Below are 23,828 nucleotides of genomic sequence, written 5' to 3'. Positions count from 1 at the left end.
CGCCATGGCTCGTGGCTTTTTCTCAGGCCCCGCCCACCCTTGGAGGCCATGGTGCTAGGACACCTGGACCTGACATCCAGGCTGAAAAGACAAAACGCTGGGTATGGAGGAACCCAGGAAGAGGCAATGCAGTGAGGGAGGACAGTGCGATTTTATGTTCAAGGTTCCAGAAACCTTTCTGGGCACCTACTGTGTGTCAGGCACTGGGGGCCCAGGAATGACAACGGCTCTGTCCCTGGACTCAAAGAGCTCTCTGCCTAGTTCAATAACATGTCAGTGACGCTTGCCCCCAGCCACAGAACTGGGTGTGAACAGTGGGCCCAGAGCTGAGAAATGTGGAAAGTTCCAAGCCAGGTTGTGGAATGAACCATCATTATGGGAGGCAGCTGTGGTCCTGCAGTTGATGTTTTTAAGAAGGGCTGGAGGGGTTTGGTTCTGCCCTGGCAAGTAGTGAAGCTGGGAATGGAGAGATGGTGGTGGCCAGCCAGGGCTCAGGTCTTGGGGAAACTGGAGGCTGTGACCTCTCCTGTCTTCTCTGTAGGGTGGGCTGGGCTATTAACGCAGCTCATGACAGCACCCACCATCTCACCTAATCCCCATCTTACACATGAGGAAACGAGCTGAGAAAAGTTAAGTAAGTTGGCCAAAGTCACACAGCATCAGAACGAGGCCTGAATCCAGGTCAGCCTGATCCTGTACTCTGTGGTCTTCCTGCTACACCAGGCAGCTCAGCTGACCCTCCACACCCGCCTGCTGACCCGAATTCCTTGCACGCCGGGCTGGGTGCTGAAGGGAGGACAGTAAAGGAGCCGAGAGCCGTCTTGCCTCCCAGGCCCTCTGCGTTCTGGAAGCAGAGGGTCGACAAGGCAGAGACACAGCAGCCATACCTCCTTGTGTTGCACCCCACCAGCTGTGAGGCTTTGCACACGTCTCTGGATCTTTCCACTCTTGCTTTCTTCATTTGTAAAACTGGGATAACCACACTCCTCTCAAGGCATTTTTGGAATTGATGAAAAACCCAGACAAAAGGTATAGCCCACTCTATGGGCCATTTAAGAAAGGTAAGTGGCCCGCTCCGCTGGGCTTGGTGTCTTTGCCCTGGGAGCACTGAGGGCACCTCTCTCTGGCCTTTGCAGCTGCCCAGCTTCATCAACACCACGCTCCCGCCGCATGAGCAGGTGACAGCGCAGGAGATCGACAGCTACTTCCGCCACGAGCTCATCTACAAGAGGAATGAGCGGATGGGGAAGAGGGTCATGGCGCTTCTGCAGGAGAATGAAGACAAGATCTGCTTCTTTGCCTTCGGAGCAGGTTGGGCCGGATGGGGAAGGGAGTATTTGCAGAATCTTTAAGGGCTGGGAGATTTGTTAGGCCCTCTCCTGACCTCTCCTTCCTAAAGGAAAACGTGGAGGTCCAGAATGGAGCAGGAGAAGCCATGCCCCACACTTCTCTTGTTTCTAGCCAGGGGTTCTTCCCTAATAGGCCCCATGGGCAAAAGGGGTGACCCTGCCAGGGCCAGGACAGCTTCTGGGGCCCCTTCATGCCCCAGGAGGCCATGCTGAGCGCCCAGAACAGAAGCTGGCTCCCATGGCCAGCCCAGCCTTGAGCCCACCCAGCAGAGCCAGGGCCAAGCCTAGGAGCGCCACGGGGCCTGGTGGGGAGAGGCGGGCTCTGGCACCCCACGGCCCGGTCCAGCTCCCTCTGGGCTATGTGACCTTGGCACAGTCCCATCAAGGGCGCAGACCCCTCTTCTATGAATGGACAGTGATAGCAATGACTAGCTGATGAATTGAAAATCTCTATCATGTGAAAGAGTTATAAAGATTAGCGGTAACACTTCAGTAACCTAATAGCAGGAACTCAGAATGGCAGCTAGCTTCACTGTCATCCCAAGCATCAGGACGGTTAATACACACTTTGTCATCCCACCGTGGGCCATAAGCTTGATGCTTCTCCTGGGGGCTCTGGCGTCTCTGTGCAAAGGGAAGTCCGGATGTCCAGGTGCAAGGCTTGCTGCCCCCCGCCCCCCCCGGTCTCCTCTTCCCTCTTCTCCCTCACTCCTTCCTTTCCCTGTGGCTGTCTCCTGTGATGATGGGACCAGGGGATGGCATTTGCCTCCTTTATCAGTCAGCTTTGGCTCCAGAGCCACAGGATAGAAATGTATGTCTTACTCATGTGGGCTCAGTCCACCCCCTGCTGCGTGACAATGAAGGAAGAGGGACCACCGTGGGGGGGCAGGCGAGAGCACTCACGGCTACTGCCTCTCCGCCCTCCTTCCGCGGCCCCTGGCCTGCGCACCGCCTGACCGCTCAGGTCCCTGCAGCCCGGGCCGGTCCTGACTCTGCAGTGGGGTGTGTCTGCTGGGGGAGGCCTGCCTCCCCCGCCCTGCCATTCAACCCCATACACGTCAAGGGGAGGGCCAGGGTCCTCCGACTATGCCTGTCTTCCCTCCTCTGTGGCCCTCAGCATGGGGGCGGCTCATGGGACAGCGTCGGCGAGCCACCCCTGCAGCCGGACAGAACGAATCCCGGCTAGCAATGGAGCACGACCACGGCCTGTTCCCCTCTGACAGCCTGAGTTTACGCATCTGAACAGAAGGATTCAGAAAGCACGGGGGCCGCTGGTGACTCCAGGAGCTATTCGAACAGTTTTCAGAGAAGAGAGGGATTCCTGTTGGGGTATCTGGAGAAGCCAGCAGGAGCAGGACCTTGACCAACCACGTGGAGAGGGCCAGGCTACCCTCCAGGTGCAGGATACCTACTGGGGACCTGGCATGAGTCAGGACAGCTTTGGGGACGGTGAGGGGAGGAAGTGCTCCCCAACACACCCTCTCACCATCCAGCTGCCTCCCTACTCCTCCCTCTGTGGGCATCTGGGCAGTGCTCCTGCTCCGGAATGGTCCCCAATGACTGCAGAAGGGAAGCCATTCTGAGCGGATCCAGCCTCCCGGTGAGCGTGATCCCTGAGGGAGGCCAGTAAGAGCTCCAGCATTCCACATGGCCCACCTGAGTGGTAGGGCCGCCTGCCCCAGCGGTCCCAGGGCCCGAGACCAGAGCCACCCAGGGTCTGAGCCTAGCTCTTTCCTGTGGGTGAGGAAACAGGGGAGCCTGGAGATGAACATCACAGCAGTGCGGGCGGCCCTGGGCACTGGCCTGCTTCTCCTGAAACCCAAGTCCCTGGAAACACAAATGCCCACTCAGGTACTCGACCAGCACGCAAGCACCATGCCCACCTCTAGTTTCCTCCCCATCTCTGCAATCCAGCGGGTCCCTGGTTGGTCCTGTTGACAGACCGCCAGAAAGATTCACATCCGTCTACTCTGTCCATCCCCATCGCCACTGGCTCTGGCCCCCACCCCCGCCTCGAGCTCCCGGAGGGCCCGCACCACGTGGCCATCTGTGTTTTCAGTAGCATGTAACAGGTTTCAAGCTTGATGAGTGTATGAAAGAATGAATGAGTGAAGGCATGAACACATGAACGAACGAATGTTGACCGGCTCCTCCCCTCCTGGTCTCATTGGGCCTGGTGGACACGACAGTGGTAGAGTCAGGCCAACGCGAGCCCCACCTCGGCTCTCAGAGGTCTGCTGTCCAATAATAAGCCCAGAGCCAAGTGCAGATCTTGCTGGAAGCTGCCACTGAGGCTCAGCCCCTCCTGAAACAATGGTCTGAGAATTTCAAAGCTGGCTGCAGCCTCTAAGCTCAAGCCTGCCCGCCTCATCAGAGCCCCGGACAGACTGAGGGCCCAATAGGCCAAGGTCTGGGTGAAGCTCATGGCAAGTCAGGGAGAGAGCCAGGACTGGAGCCCTGCACCCAGGAGCTATGATCCAGGGGCTCTGTTCTTATGTGCAGTCAGGGAGCCCACTGCACAGACCTGTTTTGGTGCAGAACATGCCCACACACGATCCATAGCGAGAAAAGTCCACGCCCGCCTCACTGCCTTCTTATGGCCAAGTAACGCCCGAGCCCCACATCCTACGGCAGGCTGGAGATTGATGTGCAAGGCGGGCACAAACACCCTCGGGCAGCGTGCAACCTGCAGCCGGCCTGCGGACACAGCAGTCCGCTCCACACGCCGCTGTCGGGGGCCTCTGCAGTCCCCTCTCAGGCCTTCCTTGGCCCACCTCTGCTCCAGCAGCCCTTCCTGGTAGCCCCCGGGCACAGACTGGGGTCTCCAGTGCCGAGGGGCAGTCGGCCGCCCCTTCTCCCTTCTGCTCTACGGAGACATTCGGTACAAAGAGAAAGAGGTTTGGTGTCAGGATGCTTGGGTGTAAAGTGGGGTTCTACCACTGTCAGCTTAGAGACACCAGGAAAACCATGTCACCTCTGTGGGCCTCAGTCTCTCATCTGCAAAACAGGGATAATATACCTGCCTTGTCAGACTGTGCTAAATATGTGCATTTTCGATCACAGGGTTAAAATTCTCTACCACAGGGGAGGGATCTTTATAATAAAAACTCCTACTGTGTGCCAGCCACCACTCCAGGCTCTGAGATTATATTACCTTTGATCTTCATGGTAACACCATGAGATGGGCTTTATTATACTCATTCTGCAGATGAAAGCTAAGTCCCAGAGAGGAAGAATGGCTTCCTCAAGGCCGTGCAGGCAGACCTTCAACTTGAACCCTGGCTTCTAGGGTCCCAGTCCCAAGCATTTCCTCCATACGTGGTGCCCTTGCTCTAGAATTCCAGAACTGTGGACGGTTTTGTGGGAAGGGTATCCTTTTATCTGGCACATCCCACAGAAGAGTGGTCTCCTTGGTGGCACTATTTGACCCCTTGTGGAGCTTGTTCAGTGGCAACTGGTGTGTGAATGTGTGTGACAATTCTGAGCCGGCCTGGGTGACATCTAGGGGCCCAGACGGAAGCCCTGCCTCTCCAGGAGGTGGCTGTGGCCAGTGTGCAAACCCAGACGTTCTGGAATGACTAGGCCACTGTCATGGGGAGGAGTGCCAGCCCAAAGGGAGGGAAGACCTGATTCTCGTCTATCAGGCTCAAAGACAAGCTGATCCTGCAGGGCCCCCACAGATCTCGTGCAGGTTCTTGGATTTCTTGGGTTTCTTCTGCTCTATAAATAACTTAGAAAAATAGGTACTAGGTGGTGAGTTTTTATTAACTACATTTATTCAATTTACAGGCTTATCTAATATTCTGAAATTATCTCCTTTCTACCATGTTCGAAGTTAAACATCTTTTGTTTTAAAACAAACAAACAAACAAAAATGGTGATATAAGGCAAAGGGAGCTTTCAGAGCCCTTACTTGGCCAAAGTAAAAGCTGGTAACTATATCATTCCCCCTACCCACCCCGCTTTTCTTACGGTGGGACAGAATTGAGCACGCCTGAAACATGATGGAAAGAATGTCATAGGAGGGGTGAGGCTGCTCAGTGGGGAAATTACTAGCCCAGGCTTCAGAAAAGGCAGGAAGGGTGGGGGGACCAGAGCTCAAGTCGAGGGTCTGGCCGTGGGTAGAGAAGGGCACTTCCTCACCTGTAATGGAAGGAGGGAGAAGGCCGGCAGATGGGTGATTTGCTAATGGAAAAGTCACCTGGTGGCTTTCTAATCAGAACTCCTCTCTAGGGAGGGTAAAGTCATCTGCAGAAAAAGAGGAAGCAAGTGGAGGGTTCTTGGTTTAAAGAGAGACCATTTGGCCTAAATGCAAGCGAGACTGGCCATAAGAACTGGCATGGACAGGAAGTTAGGGAGGTCTCATCACATGGGCCAACTGTGATTGGTGGGTGGTGGCTGCCTGGAGCCTGGTGGTGTGAGGGATGATAAAACCACATCGGGGCTCAGCAGAGAAGAGGTCCTGATTGATTAGTGATGCTGCCGTGGCCCCGGAGGAGGGCACACGTCTGCCGCCTATCTGCTTTGACGGCTAGGAGCACAGACCCAGACCCCTGACTGGCGATGAGAGCCCATGAACCTCTGAGGGGCTCCAGTCACAGGCTGCAAGATTTTCTACAGCAACACTGAACAGCTAGGGTGTAAATGTAAATGCTGTCCCCTGGGCCTTCTCCTGATTTGATCCTAGCACCCACTGCTCACTGAGCATCCCACTGTGTGCGCGCTACCCCAGGGCAGGGCCCATAGCTTCTCAGAATCGCCAACGCCTAGGAGATGTTCTACAAAGGCATACTAGACCAAATCGCCCAGAATCAAGTTCATTCCACTTAGTCACACAGTATCTCCTAGGCCTCAGGCCCCAGAGGGATAGGGAGGTCTCAGTCCCAGGCACTAAAAGAAAATTACAGTTTTGTCCCTAGCTCCAGGGAACTGGGCCTCCTTGAGATGTGTTGATTTATCAGCTATTCCGGAATCTGGAATGGATTAAGTAATGCAGGAGCTGAAGGAGCTGGGTTGAGATACAAACCAGACTCAAAGGTGGACCAGATAACCACTAGGGCCCACTCTTTTCAAACTCTAGAGCCAGTGGTTACCGTACATTCCAGACCCCTAAAGTGCTATAATCTGAATATGTTTCTACCTTCTGGCCTTCCAAAGCCCTTTGACCCTGTCTTTCTAGGGCAGGGTGGCTCTAACACCCACCATCCTATCCTCCCAGCCTTCTCACCTTCTAGTATAGTTTGCTTCAGTCACTCTGGGATTCGTGGGAGGGTTTTGGAGCTAAGAGCTTCCAGCCCCTGGAGACCCCTCTCTGTAGGGCTATGGCCGCCTGCCCCCATGAGAAGCAGAAGTCCAGGCAGAAATCGTTCTCAGGCGGGCAGTGTGAGCAACAGGGACAGCGTGCTGGGAGTCTTCCTTGCCCCAGCCCAAGCGCTGCAGGCCCCCACTCAGCAGCACACCGGGGGCCGGGACACAGAAGCCGATTGGTGGTGAAGGCCCCGGCTCGAGAGAAGGGATAGAAGCCCAGTGTCCCAAACACCAGTAACATCTTTCTCATTAATAACAGCGGCCACAGCTCCCTGCAAGTGGCACCATTCTGCCTGAAGGACATTCATATGACTTTTATGTCCTCAATTCCTCTTGGAGGGAGACAGGATGGTATTTATTATTCCATTTGGCAGACGGGTAAATCGAGGTGCAGATGGGAAGTGAGAGACACAGAACTGGAGTGAAATGATGGTCACGCTGATAGGCCATTCTTACTGATGGCCAGTCCCCCCACCCCCGAAAAAAGATCCAGCTGCTGCTTGGACCTCTGTTCTGCTGACAGTACCCTTTTCCTCTTCTGCCTGGGCTTTCCACGACCTCCTCCCTAGGCTCCCACAGCCCCGTGGGATTTCCTTATCACAGCCCTGCTTGTGTCGAGCCCCTTTGTCATCTCCCAGTCTAGGAGGGAAGGTAAATCAGAGAAGGCTTCCTGGAGGAGGTAAGAACCAATTAAAATTTTCCTGGTGCTGGTCCAGCTGCCTTCCAGTTCCTCATCATCCCCACAGTCCTCGGGACAATACCACACCCGCCTCCCTCCCGCTGGGGTTCTCCACTCGGCAGCCTCAGGAACAAAGCTCATGGCTGAGCATAGACAACAGCCATGTCCCGTGTAGGGCCTCTTTCACCTTAGAAATAAGGGGCGCAGCTAACAGGCAGCACACACCCAGCCGCTTTCTCCTCTCCCAGGGGAACGCCCATGGCCTGCCATACTCCCCACGCTGGAACATGAGGCCACAGCATCCGGAAGTGTTTCAGAATTTCCAACGGAGCTTCAAAGGAGCCTACTCCCCACCATGTTCACATCTGGCTGCTGGCACGCCTGCTCCGGGCTGTGATCCTTGGCCAGAGTCGCCCTTCCTGTTTCAGCCCAGAGGAACATCCCATCTGCTAGCTTGTCCCTCCCTGGAGGCAACCCTGCCCTCTGGGATGGGGGGGAGGAAAGAACGGAGGACCCATGTCCCAGGCTGGATCTGTCAGTGAGCCGGGACTTAAGGAACGTCGGCCATGGGTTCGGCACTCTTGCTGCGCCGCGTAGGGAAGGCAGGAGAAGGAAATGGCCTCGATTAAGAGCATGGGCTTTGGAGCCAGACTGCCTGAGTAGGAAACCTAGCGCTTCTCCTTAGAGGAAGTAGCCTGAGCAGACCAGGTGCTTCACTTCTCCGACGTCAAATTTCCCCCCAGTCAGGGGGCTGGTCCTTGGACTGCTCAGTGCCTGGGACAGCACCGTCACTGGATAAATGTGAGCTCTTGGTGTTATTAATACTTCCAAGTCCTCACCTGTCAGAGCCCACAGTTCCCCGAGGACAGGACTCCCCCAACCCAGGAGAGAGCAGGGCCACCCGGGGCAGAGGGGGTGGGGGAAGGCAGAGGTGCTCTGTGGCCTCTGAGGACCCAGATAGCTCACGGCTCCAAGTGACAGTGAGGCTCAGGAGCAGATTGGCCAACAGGGAGCTCTCCCGGGTCCCAGGTGCTATAATTCCAGGAGAGGAGCCGCTGGCTGTCGTGGAGCAGTTACCTTGGCCACAGTGAGCTCCTGGCTGGGTGCCACACCCTGCAGCCACATAACCCATCACAGGCTCTGTCTCTGGGGCTCTTCCCCAGAGCCTCACTGTGATCTCGAACCCCTCTGCACAGTGATCCCTTGGGTCTAGAGTGGTGTCGGACCCCAGGAGGAAAGGCCGCCATGTCTGACCCATCTCAGGGTCCCCGGGGCCTGGCTCATGCCTGACATGTAGGAGATCCCAGGAGGGGCTTGTGGAGGAGACATTGCTGAAACCCGCAGGGCTTATGTCCTCACTGATAGGGTAGGGTGCATGGAGGAGACTTCCTCACCTCTAAACAATATTAACTGAAAGACGAGCTGGTCCAGAGAATGAAAAGGCTCAAACCCTGGGGATTTTAGAAGAACCAAGAGGATTGGCGTGGAGGGATGGGCCTGGTGGGGGATGGGGGGCGTGCTTCTAAGAGGAAGAACACAACTGGGGGAGGTCTGAACAGGACCCCCAAACTGGGCAACTGTCAGACAGGTGTCAGAGGCCCAGCAGCAGCTCCAGCCCTAGAGGGAGGATGCCCTGTGCCCAGGGACCCCCCGCCTCTGCAGCTGCCCCCATGAAGTGCCCTTTAAACAGACGCACTCTAAGCCATGAACAGGCTCAGGCAAACCCCAGTTCTGCGCCTTCTCTCTGTGTGACACTGGGCCAGTTCTGCTGGCCTCAGAAGCATCACAGTGAGGTCAAGTGACACTATGAATCCAAGTGTCCAGTTCCGTCTGAGTTCTGGAGAAATGGTAGGTGGGGTTGCTTTTCTTGGTATTTGTATCCATCCTCCCATTATTTAACAGCAGAGCTGAGCTGACCAGCCGAAGGCTCAGGGCTCTTTGTTTCTGACATCCTAGGTTCTGGCAGCCTCCAGAGAGGAGCAGATGGTAAAGGGGGCAGAATCGGGTTCCACCTGGATATGCCCACTCCCTGGAGGGTGTCTGAATCCCCTCTGCACAGGCCTGATAAGCATTCAGTGACTCTCTGCTTACACACCTCCAGGGAGGGAGGCCTCACTCCCTTACAGAGCTGGACAGTTGCCTGGGAGAGTGTTCTTTGGGCCCAGCTGAAACCTGCCCTCTTAGTCTTGTCCTGCCATGAGTCAGAATCCCATAGCTTGTCCCACTGCCCTGAACCTCAGCATGGCCCGCCTCCCCTTCCACTTCATATTCCAACAACCTGGAACCACGGTGGTGGACCCCTTTTCCCTTTGTGCCCCTGCAAGTGCTCAGTCTTCCATCGTGAAAGCCCTTCCTTTTAACCCCATAGCCCCTGGAGGCCCTCCCTCACTGCAGGGCTCTCGATGCTGTGTAAGGGTTTGCGTACATGTCCCCCCCACCCTGACCCGGACTGTGATCTCCTCCAGGGTGGGGACCATGTGTCTCAGCTCCAGCACAAGACTGGGTGCAGGGGAGGCGTCCTCTCAGTCCTTCCTGAACTAAAAATGCCCCCACCCTGCCCTGGCTGGCTGGTGCAATAGGGGAAAGGAAACCCAACTCTGCCAGTTTCCCAGGCAGACCTTGCTTGGGAGATCCAAAGCCCTGTGGTACCCCCAGTTGCCCGTCCATCCCCAGGTCCCTCCATCCAGCCCTCCTGTCACACTTCCTCAGGAAAACAAACACCTCTGTCGCTTGGCATCCGGCTGGCTAATCCTGGCAGCTAGATTAGCATTTGAAAGTTTCCCTTGCATTAATTTCAGACAGAACATAAATATGAGCTTGGGACCCTCTTCCAGGAGGAGAAAACTGGAAACCCAGTGGGCTCACTGGAGAGAAAACATGTGTGCTGGCCGAGGGGAGCCTGTGTTACTTTGGAGCCTTTGTGGGAACATCTGGTTCTGCCCTCTGCCCGGCCCCCCAACACTATCTTGAAATTACCCTGTTAATTGGCGTATTCTTCTTGCTGAGCACTCACAACACTTTTCTCTCCGATCTGGTGAACGCTGAAAAGACACGCATTGCTGACAATTCCCAGCCCCCCAAATGTGAACGCAGGATCCCTCACAGATGCTGACTTCAGAGCAATGTACTAGAGCATGCAGTGAGCTAGGACATGGCTGGATAGAAGTCAGAGCTTGGCCTTGTACCAGCTGTGTGATTTCGGGCAAGTCCTTTCCTCTCTCTGAGCTCTAGTTTCCACGTCTGTAAACTGTGGGGTGCCTCAAAAGGCTGCCACAAGGCTGAAGTGAAATGACATTTGAGAAGCACAGTGTACCCAGGAGATTCACCGAGTAGGAGTTTGTGTTCATGTTATCCAGTGATAGAATCATAGAGGTGGGAAGACCCATGAGACATTGGAGGGCAACTGAGGCACAGAGAGGGGAAGGAAACTGCCTGAGGTCACACAGCCAGTCGGCCGTTGAGCGAGGTTTTCTGTTCTAACCCCACAACAGGGTTCTTTGCTCTGCCTTACCCTGCCTTCCCATGTCGGGAGGATAAATGGGGGCTGCCAGGCTGGCCAGGCCAGCTGATGGGTAGAGGCTAGATCCAGCCTATGCTCCGTTTGCCGAGTCTGATGCCCTGGCCTGCTTACACCTGGAAGAAGGGGAGCCTTTTCTCTGCACTAACACATCATGGGGCTGTGCCCACTGGGAGCAGGACACTTCCCCTGTTTGTATATGAATGTGCTTTAATGGTACTGTGGCTTGTGGGGTCCGGGAGACAATCACCAAACCAGCCCCACTGTTTTACAAATCTATAGTCCTCCTCCTGCCCCGCCACCACGTATGTTCCCTCCATCCCACCCATCCTGGGAGTCCTGGCTACATGGGTCCCTCCTCCGGGAAGCCTTCCGTGATATCCTCAGTAGATTAGTCTCTCCACCGCCATGCCCCATGTTTTCTTTTCTGGGTTCTTTTTCTCTTCTCTTCTTCCCTCTCTATCTCTGTCTCTTTGTATCTCTGCCCTGTTTTTGTCTTTTTCTATCTCTTGCTTTCTGTTTCAGTGTCTCTCCTTTTCCCTCTCTCCCTCCTGCTGTCTCTGAGTCTCTGACAGGCTGTCTCCCAGCCCCTCTCTCCCCCTCTCATCTGTCTGTCTTCTCTCTGTTTCCTTGTGTCCTGGCGCTCTCTCCCTCTCCCGGTCTCTCCCTGGGAGAGTCTCTCTTCTCTCCCGGCCCCTCTGTTGTCTCCTCTCCCCTACTCTCTGTCCCTGTGGCTCTGCGCGCCCCGCCCCTCACTGTCCTCCCTCTCTTCCCTCCTCTCCTCGTCCATGTAGCCTCAGCGGATGAAAGGGAACGTGCCTCCCTGTGGAGAGCGGGCCAGAAACAGCTGTCAGTGCTGGAAGGAGCGGCTGAGCGGTGGCCAGGAGACCCCAGGAGCCTGGGCAAGCCCCAACACTGTAGGGCCCCTTTGGAAACTTGCCACACCTTCCCTGCAGGTTCCAGGATGGGTGTGGTGACTTTTTTGGGATTTGTGACCTTGGAGGCAAGCCTAGGCCCTGTCTGCCAGCCCCTGGGGACAGTGGGCACGGGGCCCTGACTTGGGCTGGTGCAAGGCCCAAGCTCCTGGGATTGGTGGGATCTGCTGGAGCATCCCCAGGAGTCTGGGCGGGGGCTACAAGGGAAGCGGATCTGTGAGCTCAAGTCTTCTGGGGCTAGGATGAGATCACGGCAAGGATATGGAGAAACAGGTCTTGTCATTCATTCATTCATTCAACAAACATTCACGAAGCCACCACTGGGGGCCAGACTCGGGCTTAGCCCTGGGGCCAAGGATGAATCAGATGTGGCTCCTGCCCTCGAAAAACTCACAGTCTCCCCTCTAATGACTTGTTGGGAACGAGTTCTGACAGGGGCATCTCTGGAGCGTGGGAAGATCATTCCAGCTGCAGAGTTAACAAGGAAGGCCATGTCTGCAGTGACTCAGGCAGAAGCTGATGGTGACCTGGGCTGGTCAAGCATGGTTAGGAGGAAAAAATCAGGGGCACTCCAGTCACTGATTGGTCAAGACAGGGCCCATGTGACTTGGACAACAGAGCTCAGTTGAGACACATCCTGGGAGGGGAGGGTGAGCTGGATTTTATAGGCTCTGGGGGCTGTCAGGTGGAGATGTCCAGTAGGCCGCCGGACAAACAGGTCTGGGCTAGAGCAGTGGTAGTTCCAGAGTGGTCTGCACTGTATGGTCATTGAAACCACATGGTGGATGGTTTGTCCACAGATTGTAGGGGAGCAGGACGCTATGGTAGGGGACACGGGACAGTGAAAGGGCTACGAAGAGAAGTGTCGTGGGGTCCTGTGAAGTCAGGCCCAGAGAGGGCAGGGCTGGGGCCGTGCTGGGAGCACAGGCTCAGGAATGGATGGCTGGTCTGTGCCGTCCTGGGCCGGGGGTTCGGGGGGGCCGCCCCCTGGAGCTGTGCGGGAGCTGCCTCTTGCCGGGGCAGGGGAGGGCGGGGAGGGGGGTGCAGACAGTGGTCTCTCTGCCCCACAGGGAAGGAAGTGAAGGTGGGTGTGGCTTAGAGAAGGAAAGATGGGATTTGAAAAACTCATTGCTGATTGCTTCCAACTAGTTTCTCAAAGTATCTGAAGTCTTCTGTTCAGGGTCTTGAGCTGCTGAGGCTGAGGACGTGGATGGGGCGCTGACCAGACCCCGAAACGCCGTCAGGCAGCGCTTGGGATCCAGCTGGAGCTCTGTAAGGCTTGGACCCTTCCAAACCCCGCCTCCACCAGCATCAGGAATGTTCCTTTCAGAGCAGGTCACACTGCTCGGTAAATACTCTGTGCTGCTCCCGTGCAGCCTGCAGCAGCCTGCTCTCCCTCCTGGCACTTGACATCCTCAGGGCAGACCTCTGCTGGGCCTGGAGGCCCTCGCCTTTAAAGGGTCTCCATGGAGGCAGGGAAGGAATTGCCTTTGCTGCCAGAAGTCAGTTCCAAGAACTGTTGGCAGTGAGTTCCTGCAGCCCGTGTGCCAAAGGCCACCGTGCCCAGGCCCGGTCCCAGCTCCGTCACACTCGCAGGGTGGGCAAGAATGGGCACGGTTCTGGGGTCCCGCCGAAGACTGGCTTAGCGTGTCACCCAGGAGTGCACGCTGGGCTTCTCCAAAGGACAGTCACTCGTCCTGCCTCATCAGGACCTTACAGCCCCCTGAAGGGATGCATGCCCATTTGACACTCGGGAAGACTGGGGCTGGGGGCAGGAAAGCCACTTGCTCAGGAGACTCATAGCCATTCCAGGAGCTTAGGTCTCCGTCCTCAACAGGACTGGGTGAAGGCCAGGGCCCTGGGAGGGACTGTTCATGCCTGTGTGTCTGTTTGTGTCCTGCAGTCAGCTTCCCGGATGAGCCTCACTTATCTCCTAACCTTATACATGCCGCTCCCCCTGTCTGGAACACCCCCCACCCCGTGCCCAACTCCCATCCTCACCTGGCTAATTCTTATCCCACCCTTCAGCTATCACTGCCTCCTCCAGGAAGTCTGCCCTGACTTGAGGTTGTGCTTCCCTCCGCATAGTACTTAGCCCCGATCAAAAGACCTTGATTCTGAGACCCAGTGCCTGGAACAGGCCCCTGTCTCTTCACCCCTGGCTGGCACTAGATGTCCACTTGCTCAATGTTTGTCAGATTAATGAACTGAATCGGTAAAGAAAGGGAAGAAGGGAGGGAGAATACATTTTCGTTGGGGTGTCTGGAGTCAAACCAAAGCCTTCGCCATAGAGTCTGAGAGCCAGGGGAGCCCATGGATCCCTCCCTTGTACACAGAGACATCGAGAGCATTTGAGCATAATGGATTTGCCCGAGGTCTCAGAGTGAGTGAGGTGGGTCCTGGACTAGAAGCCGCGTCTCTCATTCCCAGACCAGTGGTCTTTCTCGGTAATCCCAAGGTGGACTCCAGGGACAGGGGCAGGCCAGCTCGAGAGCGCAGAAGCTGGCCCAGAGGTGTGCAGGGTGGGCGGCAGAGTGCGGCAGGCTCACCCCCCATCCACCTGCTCTGCAGTCCCAGCCTCACCCCCTCTGTGCTGGAGCCTCTCCGTTCCCACCCAGCTTGTCCACTGTCTGCTCTCCTCAGACCCCCCTGGGGCTGTCAGCGTGCTGACCTTCCGGCTTCCCACCTGTCACCGTCTGTCACAGGCGATTAGAGTAATGGCACAGGGATTTCCCCCCAGGTTCTGGGCTGAATGGGGAGCGGAGGGGAACGTGCTGCCCGTGTGAGTGGGGCCGCAGGGCAGGCACACGGGCTAGGAGGCGACAAGGGGCCACTGCCACTCTGCCCACATCAAACAGGTGGGGGGACCGAGGCCCAGGGAGGACGAGAGGCTTGCCAGGGTACTGATTCCCAGCAGAGACCGCCTCCAGTCACTTAGCCTCCCGAGGACCCTTCCTAACCGGAGGCCGGGAGAGCCTTCTGTGTTCGCAGACCTCCTGCCCGAGTCCTGCCGAAGGAGAGCGATTTCTGGGACCATCTGGGGCCGAGGCCTCTGTATTCTGAGCCACCGGCCCAGGGCTGGCCTCGGAGTAAGTGCAGCAGAAGCGTGTGTTGGATGAATGATTAAGGGGTTGGGGTGAGATGAAGACCGTCCCCCCCAGCAGGGGCCAGCTTGGTGGTGTTCGGCTCCGGCTTTAGACCCCTTCTGAGCCACCGCCTCTGTCGGCTGCACCTGCGGCCGTCGCAACCACGTGCTGCTCTCTCCTTCTCCAGAATCTGACGCCTAGTGAGCCTTCTGGGGCCACCCCGGGGCCTGGGGTGTAATGGGTGGTCCCTGAATGATGGATAGAAAGTGAACAAATGAGTCCATGAATCCATCCTCTGCCCTGTGGCGCCTGGTGGGGAGACAGACGTGAACACACAGAACCCACCGCCGTGCTAAGAGAGGGAGCCTCGCGCTGCTGGTGGAACCTACGAAGATGAACCACAGACCTGCTGAGGGCTTGAGGGCTTCTTGGAGGAGGTTTTCTCGGAGCTGGGCCTTGCATGACCACTGTCGGCCGCTTGTTTCTGTTGTCTGTTTTACACAGGCTTAATTCACTTTATTTTTCGGTATAAAACTGCGGTGGCCGCTGCCGGCACCTGGGACCTGTGCCCAGAGACAGCCCCGCAGGTTATTACAGCCTGGGCCTGGGGTCAGCCTCAGGGTACGAGGCGCAGTGATGCCACAGGAAACACTTGTGACCCTTTGCCGCAGTGCCAGCCACCGTTCCCGCCATGCTCCCAACACGTGCAGGCTGCTGTTAGCATCATTCCCACTCCACAGAGGAACGGGACGCAGAAACTGGGGCCTGGCGACGTAGGACGGGTGAGCAGCAGAGCCAGGATTTGGGCCCATGCCGAGCTGGCCCCAGGACTGTACCACCTTTGGCATTGGTCCCTGGCCTGAGGCTGTCCCCAGTTGCCGGTGACTTGGCATGTGGCTGAGTCCACTCTGTCTCTCGTGTTCTAGGTCATTTCCTGGGAAACAACACGGTCATCGACGTCCTTCGGCAAGCAGGGCTGGAGGTGTTGCACACACCTGCGGGGCAGACCATCCGCAGGTGAGCAGCTGGGGCGTCTGGGGGCGCGGGCCTGGCTGGCCTGCTGCCACCGTCCACGAAGCCCGCCGGACCCCGTGCTGCATGGCTGGGCTGCACCCTGTCTTCCTGCTCAGGCCTGCGGGCAAGTTATGAAGAAGCCTCGTAGGGACAGGCTGTGACCAGGCAGCCAAGAGTGGAGGGGCTGGGCTGGAGGCGAGGGGACTGGGAAGGAAGCTGGGAGGTGAGGTTGGGGGCTGGGGCAGTGGGAATGGGAGGAGCGTTAGATTCTGAGAGATGCTCAGGATTTAGACCCTGGTGAGCGGGGGGTGGAAGGACTCTGCAGGACACCTGGGGGATGCCCGGCCCCACCCACACCTGGTCCTCGTCTTTCTTTGAGTGCACCTCTTTGCTGTGCCCCCTACCCCTGCTTTCCCACCAGGGCACACCTACTCTCTCAGATAGCCATCACTGGGCATCTGAGGGGTTCCTGTCCCCCCCCCAGGCTAGGTGTCCCCTGAGGGCAGGGGCCACTTGTGGCCCACGGTGCCAGGGCAGGCATGATGGGCGTTAGCCCAAGCTGGGCAGCTCTGTGGAGGGCAATGACAGGATCCTCGAACTTGGGAGTTCCATGCAGCCCATGCTCCAACCGTAATGCAGGAACCTTCTTCACCAGCCCACAAAGGTGACCACAGTGCAGTTTCAGCCCCTGTCTCGGACACGACATGAGCCAGAGTCAGAAAGAAGTTTGAACAATCATAGCAAATATTTATTGATGGTTCACGGTACACAGGCTCTCAGCACTTTTAGCTCATTAAATCCTTACAACAGCTCCATGAGTTAGGAACTATGAGTATCCCCATCTTAAAATTGAGGAACTTGAGGCCCAGAGAGGTAAAGTCACTAGCAGAGGGATACACAGCTCATGTAAATGGCAGTCTGGCTCTAGAGCCTCCCTAAACTCCTAACCACTCCCCGTCCCCTCTCTGGGGACTGGAGGTGGGCTTGGGAGTGGGAGTGCTCAGGAATGACTGAGGCTTTGCTCCTTGCTCTGCAGAGATGAGGCCCCCTCGCCCAGAGCTTTGAGCCTCTGGTCTCCTAGCTCTGGGCCAGTGCTCACCCCTGTCTCCATGGCTCTTCTAGAAGAACTTAAAAACTCCCTCACATTGGACTCCTTCCTCTTCTGATCATCTGAGTCAGCCTGATGAGACTGTTCCTCCTGTACCTTTGAGTGCAGCATGAAGCAGTTTGCCCTGGGCCAGCACAGGTGTATGCTGGAGGAGTGAGAGGCCCAAGGCAACCTCGGGGACAAGGCATTCCTCACGCTCCCCTACACAGCCCCAAGGACTTCATCTCGGAGCTCGTTGTGTCTGCCCAGGCCAGGCAGGGTGGGCAGAGAGGCCGGTGGGGCTGTCTCAGCTCCTATTCATCTCAGAGCCCAGGCATTAGAGGAAGGTCCCCCGCCTCTCCCCCTCCCTGCTCGGCCCCGCTCTGAGAGCTCTCAGGCTGAGTCTCCAGCACACGATGAAGTCCCGGGGTGGGGGGGGCGCTGAGGGGCTGGGATGCTGAGGAGACCCCAACAATAAAAGCCATCCTCGGCCACAGGTGCTTCCTGGATCCATCTTTTTGTCCGCCTGTTTTGAATTATCTCCCTAGCAGCTGCAACATCTCCTGGACCCTGGGAATCTGGGGTTGCTGTGGGGGCTGGGGACGGACAAGCTGAGCTGATGGCCTTCTCTCCTTCAAGGAGGGAGAAGCCCCTCACCCCATCGTGCATGCAGGAGAGGAGGAGGGGGACAGGCTCTGTGCCACCTCAGGTGTCACTGAACCTTTATAGTCCCCATGCCGCCTCCAGCCTTCCGCCAGGGTCTGAGGTCCTCCAGAGGAAGTCTGTTCGGGCGCCAGAGAGGAAAGAATAAAAGGGAGACGAGCAGAGGATGTTCCCGGGCCAAGACACCTGTATATAGAGCGCTGTATGGAATGTGAATTCCACGAACACACACCTAATCCATGCTTTAGTGCCTCCTACGGCCAAGTCCCTTTGCTGGTAGGCCAACATTAAAGAAATGCTTGTTATGTGCCAGGCACTGTGTTAAGACCTCATCTCATTCAGCCTCGTGACAAGCTTATGAAGTAAGTGGTATGACTACTCCCATCTTACAGCTCCCTGCAGCTCCAGACGACTGTGGCACCTGCCATTGGTCACACAGCCTGTGAGCTGCAGAGCCCGGGTGTGACCCCACGTCTGTCTACCTCTAGCTGGAGCTCTAACTTGCCGAACACTGTCCCGCCTCCCCAGAAAGGTGTTCAGGAGGTAGATGTTGAATGCACGGGTGGGTGGTTGGATGAGTGACACAAGCAACCACATTAATACTTAATAATATTCAAGGAATAATGTTCATTACTAAAACATTTCAGCTGCTAACTATAAGCCAGTCAGTGTTCTAAGGGCTTTGCCTGTGTTAACTTAAGAAATCCTTATGATGCCCCTCGGAAGCACGGGCTATGGGATGAGACACAGCAGTTAGTCACTTGCCCCAAGTCCCTCAGCCAGAGTTTGTGGAATGAAAGACCCTGACGAAGGTCAGATATGCCCCCAGAGAACTGCCCATGGCTCACGCCCTCCCCTCCCACGAGTCTGGGCTCGGATGTCACCCGGCAGTGACCAGACCCCCTTGCACGCCTAGCACCTTCCACCCGCACCCTCCCTCTCCTGCCCTCCTCCGGGGCTCCCACCGTCTGCCATCCTTACTGTCCATCTTCCGCTCCAGAGCGCAAGCTCAGAATGGACAGGAACCTAGTTTAGACTGCTTTTGCCCAATTCCTAGAAGAGTGCCCGGCGCAGGGAGTCCCTCAATGAAAGAAGGAGGCAGAGCTCCCTCTATCTCTCCACAGCACACACCCTCGCCCGGTGTGGCAGGGGCACCCAGCATTTCCTCCTGCGGTGACAGCCTTCCCGCTGGGTGGCATTTGCTGTTGCGCATGAGTGACACAGTCCCTCACATGCTCTTGCCCCTTTCCAGCCCTGCCACCCGGAGCCCTGCGCCCCCCGCCGAGGGGACCTCGGCGAGCCCGGCCCCAGCCACCCCTGCCGCCGCCGCCGTCCCCGCAGCGCCCTCGGCCACCCCCACCGCGCCGCCTGAGGAGGAGGACCCGGCCCTGTCCCCACACCTCCTGCTCCCCGACAGCCTCAGCCAGCTGGAGGAGTTTGGGCGGCAGAAGAAGTGGCACAAGAGGCAGAACAAGCAGCAGCGGCCACGGCAGTTCAATGACCTGTGGGTCCGCCTCGAGGACAGGTGAGCGGCGGCGGGGCCGGCCCGTGCGGGGCTGGCCACCTCTCCCGGCCAGCCTCACACACACACACACACACACCGCCCCGGGCCGGGGCCTCTCTCCTCCACGAGCCCTGCTCCGAGGAAGTGGGCCAGCTGGGTACTTGAGCAGAAACTTCTGGGATAGCTTGACCCTCCCCCGCTTCACAAAGCCTCCTCCTGGTCATCCAGCAGGGCTTACAGAGCATGCTCACATCTGATTTTTCATTTTTATTCTCAAAATGAGAGCAAGTACACTTCTTTCCATTCTAAAGGTAAGGGAATAGAAACTTCCCTAAGGTGCACTGGACAGAAGTCTGCTTTGCCTTTAGCTTCCCTGGAGGCACCTGGGGTGCACAGCGGGCTCCTTTTGTCCCACGAGCCAGACGGTGACACTAGGAGCGAGTAGAGCAGGCTGGCTACCTGGAAAGGTTGTGAGCTCCCTGTCCCTGGAAGGTCTGAGTGGGCGACACCCTGGCAGGGAGGGTGCAGGGGGTCTCACTCTACAAGAAGAGGTGGCAGGGGCTGACCACTGCCCTTACTGCTAATCCTCCATCTTGGCAGGGGATGGGGGATCTGTGGTGAACAATGGTGAGCATGGGCAGGTGCAGAGATCATCCTGCTGTGCCAGTACCTGTCTGTCCCCTGCCTGGGTGCCCCTGCCATCCCTTTCAGCCTGTCACCAAAGCTCCTGCTGTAACCAGGATGCCATCTCCTAACTTCCACCTGCAAGCTAGGTACAGAACAGTCTCCCTAGCTTCCGCGTTGGGGTAGGAATCTCCGTGTGTAGTGAACAGTGTCACCAGAACAATGTCACCCTGTCAGTGAAGGTCAGAGTCCTACCCACTATGGTAGCCCAGCCCTGGACCTCGTGCCCCAGAAGTGGGCCCTTGGAGACTCGGAGTCTCCCCTGAGCCCTAAAGACCATCATCTGGGATTTCCTCCACATCCCCAGAAAGAATCATCTGGGGTACCTGTAAATAAACAAATGTCCAGGCCCCACTATAGACCTCATAAATCTGACCCTGCACCACATGGGCCTGGGGAGCTGAGTGTTGAGTCTGCCCTTGGGTTGAATGCGCACTCAAGAGTCTTCTCAGCAGCTTTGGGGAACGTGGACCCAGTTCTGCATTTACAGGCTGTGGGGCAGGGGGTCTGTCCAGGGTCACACAAGCCGTCAGGGGCTGCCTCCTGCCCTGTCGACTTCATGGTCCTCCTGCAGCCAGGTCTCTGAGTCAATGACAAAACGTTGACACAGTCCAGTCCACTCTCCTAAAGTCTGGGAGGTGCACTATTCTACAAAGACTTCCAGCAAATAGGAGTGGAGCCCATTGCTCCTTTGGGCTTTGGTTTCAAAGCATCTGACTTGGGTTAGTGGGACATGGACTTGTTTGGAGCCCTGGCCAGCCTGGCCCCCCAAAGGCAGAGGCACCGTGGTCACTGTATTAGCTGTGACGTGTTTGGCTCACATGCCCAGCATGGGCTGCCCCCTCCGGCCCGGGAGCGCGGGCAGGGAGTTGCGTCAGAGAGCCACTTCTTCAGCGCTGGGGACGGCCTGCAGCCTCCCAGGGAGCAGCGGGGCCAACAGAGGCGTTGGGGGCCCATAGAAAGCTCCAGTCGGGAGGGTGACTCAGGGCCCTCGTCAACCTGCTGGGGCAACCAGGAGACCCAGCCAGGGGTGGGCCCAGCCCATGAGGGGCCAGGGAGCTGGCTGTCAGCTCCAGCAACAGACCCCCGACCCTAACTGCTTCTGAAAGGTAAATTCCGGCAAACGACTCCCAACAGTTTCCTTTTCACAACACGTAGTTCTGAAACACAGAGCCTGGTTTCAGAAGAAAATAGCTTTTCTTTGGCAAGAGGGAGCCCTTTCTCCAACCTAACAGGTAAATTGTGGTTGGCTAGCTTTCTTCCATCTGGTGGGGTTGGAGAAGGAAGTTTCCACGGATGGGCACCCCATTTGAGTTCTCGATGCTTCTCAAGGAAGCAGGCCCTGAGCTCCTTGAGAGGCCTAGGTGAGGGCGCAGCTTCTGTCACTCCCAGGGGACTCACCCCACCCACCTGGGGTTTCCAAGTTTCCGGTCGTCTGAGGGGGAGCAGAGGACCGGAAACCTAAGGGACCTGAGGGGGAACCTAAGGCCCATTTGTAGCCACTCTAACAAAACCATTTTCCTTGGAGCTGTGATTCCATTCCAAGTTTTCTCGTTTTCTTCCCCCCAAATCCTGCCAGAGCCATCCCTCACCTCTCCCAGCTCCTCCTCCACCTGTGACCACCCCTTGCCCAAGCACACTGCCCCCAGCAGCTTGAGATTTTTCGGTGCTCCCTGCCACCGCCAGGGACGCAGAGCTGAGGTCTCCCCTCCGGCCCAAGGCTCCCCTTCCTGCGGGCCCTGTCCTGGCCAGGCTGCGTGCCGCCCTCAGCGGGCCATGCCTGGCTCACCTCCCACCTTTGTTCTTGCTTTTCTCTCTGCCGGGGGTGGGCGCGAGGGGACATCGGCCGAGCTCCCGCTCTGTGCCCGGCACCGTGGCAGGCTCCTATGTCCTCATGCCTCAGGTCCTGTCAGGAGTCTGAGAAGTAAGCTTTGTTTGACAAACAAGGAAACTGAGACCCAGCGAGGTCAGGTAACTCGTCCAAGACCACACAGCAAGTGAGCTGCAGAGTCAGAGCCCACACCCGGGTCTGTCTAACGCTGAGGGTCACATTCGCCCGTGTCCACGCAAATGCCCCTCCTGCCGTCACCTCAAAGTGTCTCCTCCCTCCTCACTGGCTGTGTCCCCTCTCTCCTCCCCCACACCCCACAGCCCCCGTAGGAGTCCCCTCACTCACACAGGCTGCAATTCCTCACTTGTGTTTCAAGGCCTGGGGACCCTGGGCATCAGAGTGGGGTTGGACTTCTCTGGCCACCAGGGGCCTCGCTGGGGGTTTGCTGACCCTCCCCTCGCCCCTCATTCCCTGAGACGGAAACACCCCAGAGGAAGTTTAGGGAAGCCACAGCCCTTGGCAGGGTGATTTACGAGGACCCCCGGAAAGGGCCAAGCGTGTATCCACAGATGGCTGTGCCTCAAGCATGGAACTCCCAGGGAACCCCCACATCAGAGGGCCAGGAGGCGGGCAGCAGGGCAGGGCTCGCTCCCACTGGCTGTGTGCCATATGGGACTCGTGACAATCCTCGGTCTCTCTTTTTGGGCAGTTAGGGCCTTGACTGGCCTCCGAAGGTCATGCCAGCTCTGCTGCTCTCCCCGTCCACGGCTGGGGTATGTGTGCGCGCGATGGGGGTGGAGGGGTGCATAATCAAGGGAGCAGAGTGCCGGGCCATCAGGACAGAAGGACAGTCACAAGGAGGCAGGGGCAGGGAAGAGAGCTCCTTCCGAGGGCTGGGTGTGGCCAGAAGCAAGGCACAGGTGCGCATCGGTGTGGACGGACCCAGGGCCTTGTGGGTGCACCGTGCGGGACACACACTCACACACACGATGTGTCATTGTCCTTCTGGGCCTAGGTTTCCCTGAGGTTTGAGCAGGTGGCCAGGGCCCCCTCGAAGGGGAGAAGACACAGTGTTCCAACCCCTAGGCCCCTGGGAGGGCTCTGCATACCTCTGGCTGGCCCACCTATCCTGCCCCAAGCTCCCCAGCTCCAGTTTCTCTCAGTAAAGCCAGACCTTCTCCTGGGAGGGTCCAGCGTGGTCAGCGTCTCTGTGTGAGGCTAGAATGCCATGGGATTAGAGGTAGAAGATACCCCATGAGAAAGGGGAAGCTGGATCATTCCGTGAATAAAAGCACAGACAAATGCAGGCAGAATGGGCTTCAGAGCCCAGCCCTTCCCTGTGCTCGCTTTGAGGACTAGAGAGGAAACGAGGGGATGCTTATTAAGCAGTAAGCCAGCGCCAGAGCGCCGCTGGAGGGACTCGCGGTCTGGCCTCAGATTCCGCTCTCTCCACCCCGGCAGGAGCTGCTCGTGAGCCCTTAGCGCCTCTTAGGCTTCAAGCCCTCGGTGAGCCACTGGGTGGGTGCCGCCCACGCCCCCCTGCTTAACAGGAGCACACTGGCCACACACTGGTGGGGACAAGAGCAGGGAAAGTCTCAGGCCATGGCCAGGCAGGGACAGCTCCCCAACACGGTGTGGCCGAAGGAGCCCTGGAGCCCCAGTCAGTGTTCCTGTGCCTGCGAAGGAATCAGTCAGCCAGGGCCATGGGGAGGAGAAGGGCACTGCCCCCAGAGAAGGCCGTGAGGCCAAAGGTGTGGAGGCGGGCATGGGCCTTTGACATTGCGACATCGGGCTGTGGGCAAAGCCCGCTTGGCTCGGAGAGGCTGAGGCCAGACCAGACTGGCAGCGGGGTCTCCTCCAGCCGGGCCACATCAAGAGCTGCACCCCCAGGCAGCAGGACCGCCTGTCAGCAGGGCCCTGCACGCCCAAGCCCCATCTCCACTCTGTCTCCCCGGAAGCCTCGGAGGAGGTCACCCAGGGCACAGCCAGCAGCCCTTTGCATTGGGAAGAAAGCCACCACCTTCCAAGGCCCGGGCTCAAGAGAGGAGGCTCTCTGCCCCTTGGGGTGCCCAGAGCGGCAGCCCTCCTTCTCTGTGCTTTACACCTTGAGCTTCTGCCTAAGATCTCCCTTCTGGCTTCGGCTGCTAGAAAACATTTTAAAATGCATGGGTC

General features: G+C 57.5%; 1 protein-coding gene across 5 annotated transcripts in view; it reads left to right on the top strand.

Annotated features, from left to right (window-relative positions):
* Positions 1-23,828, top strand: part of TRABD2B (TraB domain containing 2B) — a 212,783-nt gene that overhangs the window by 176,279 nt on the left and 12,676 nt on the right. For 2 of the 5 annotated variants that reach the window (XM_081818406.1, XM_081818403.1), the window contains exons 4-6: positions 1,137-1,311; positions 15,800-15,890; positions 18,890-19,162. In XM_081818406.1, coding sequence (XP_081674532.1) covers positions 1,137-1,311; positions 15,800-15,890; positions 18,890-19,162 — 539 coding nt within the window. Of the gene's footprint in view, positions 1-1,136; positions 1,312-15,799; positions 15,891-16,923; positions 17,431-18,889; positions 19,163-23,828 lie in introns of those variants that run through there. The other 3 variants (XM_081818407.1, XM_081818408.1, XM_081818404.1) reach the window with 3 other exon arrangements.

This window comes from Leptonychotes weddellii, chromosome 4, assembly GCF_054177405.1.
Source record: "Leptonychotes weddellii isolate Sample4059 chromosome 4, ASM5417740v2, whole genome shotgun sequence".
NCBI classification, from domain to species: Eukaryota; Metazoa; Chordata; class Mammalia; order Carnivora; family Phocidae; genus Leptonychotes; species Leptonychotes weddellii.
The sequence above is the reverse complement of the archived record's forward strand: the minus strand, read 5'-3'. Positions and strand labels throughout refer to the sequence as shown.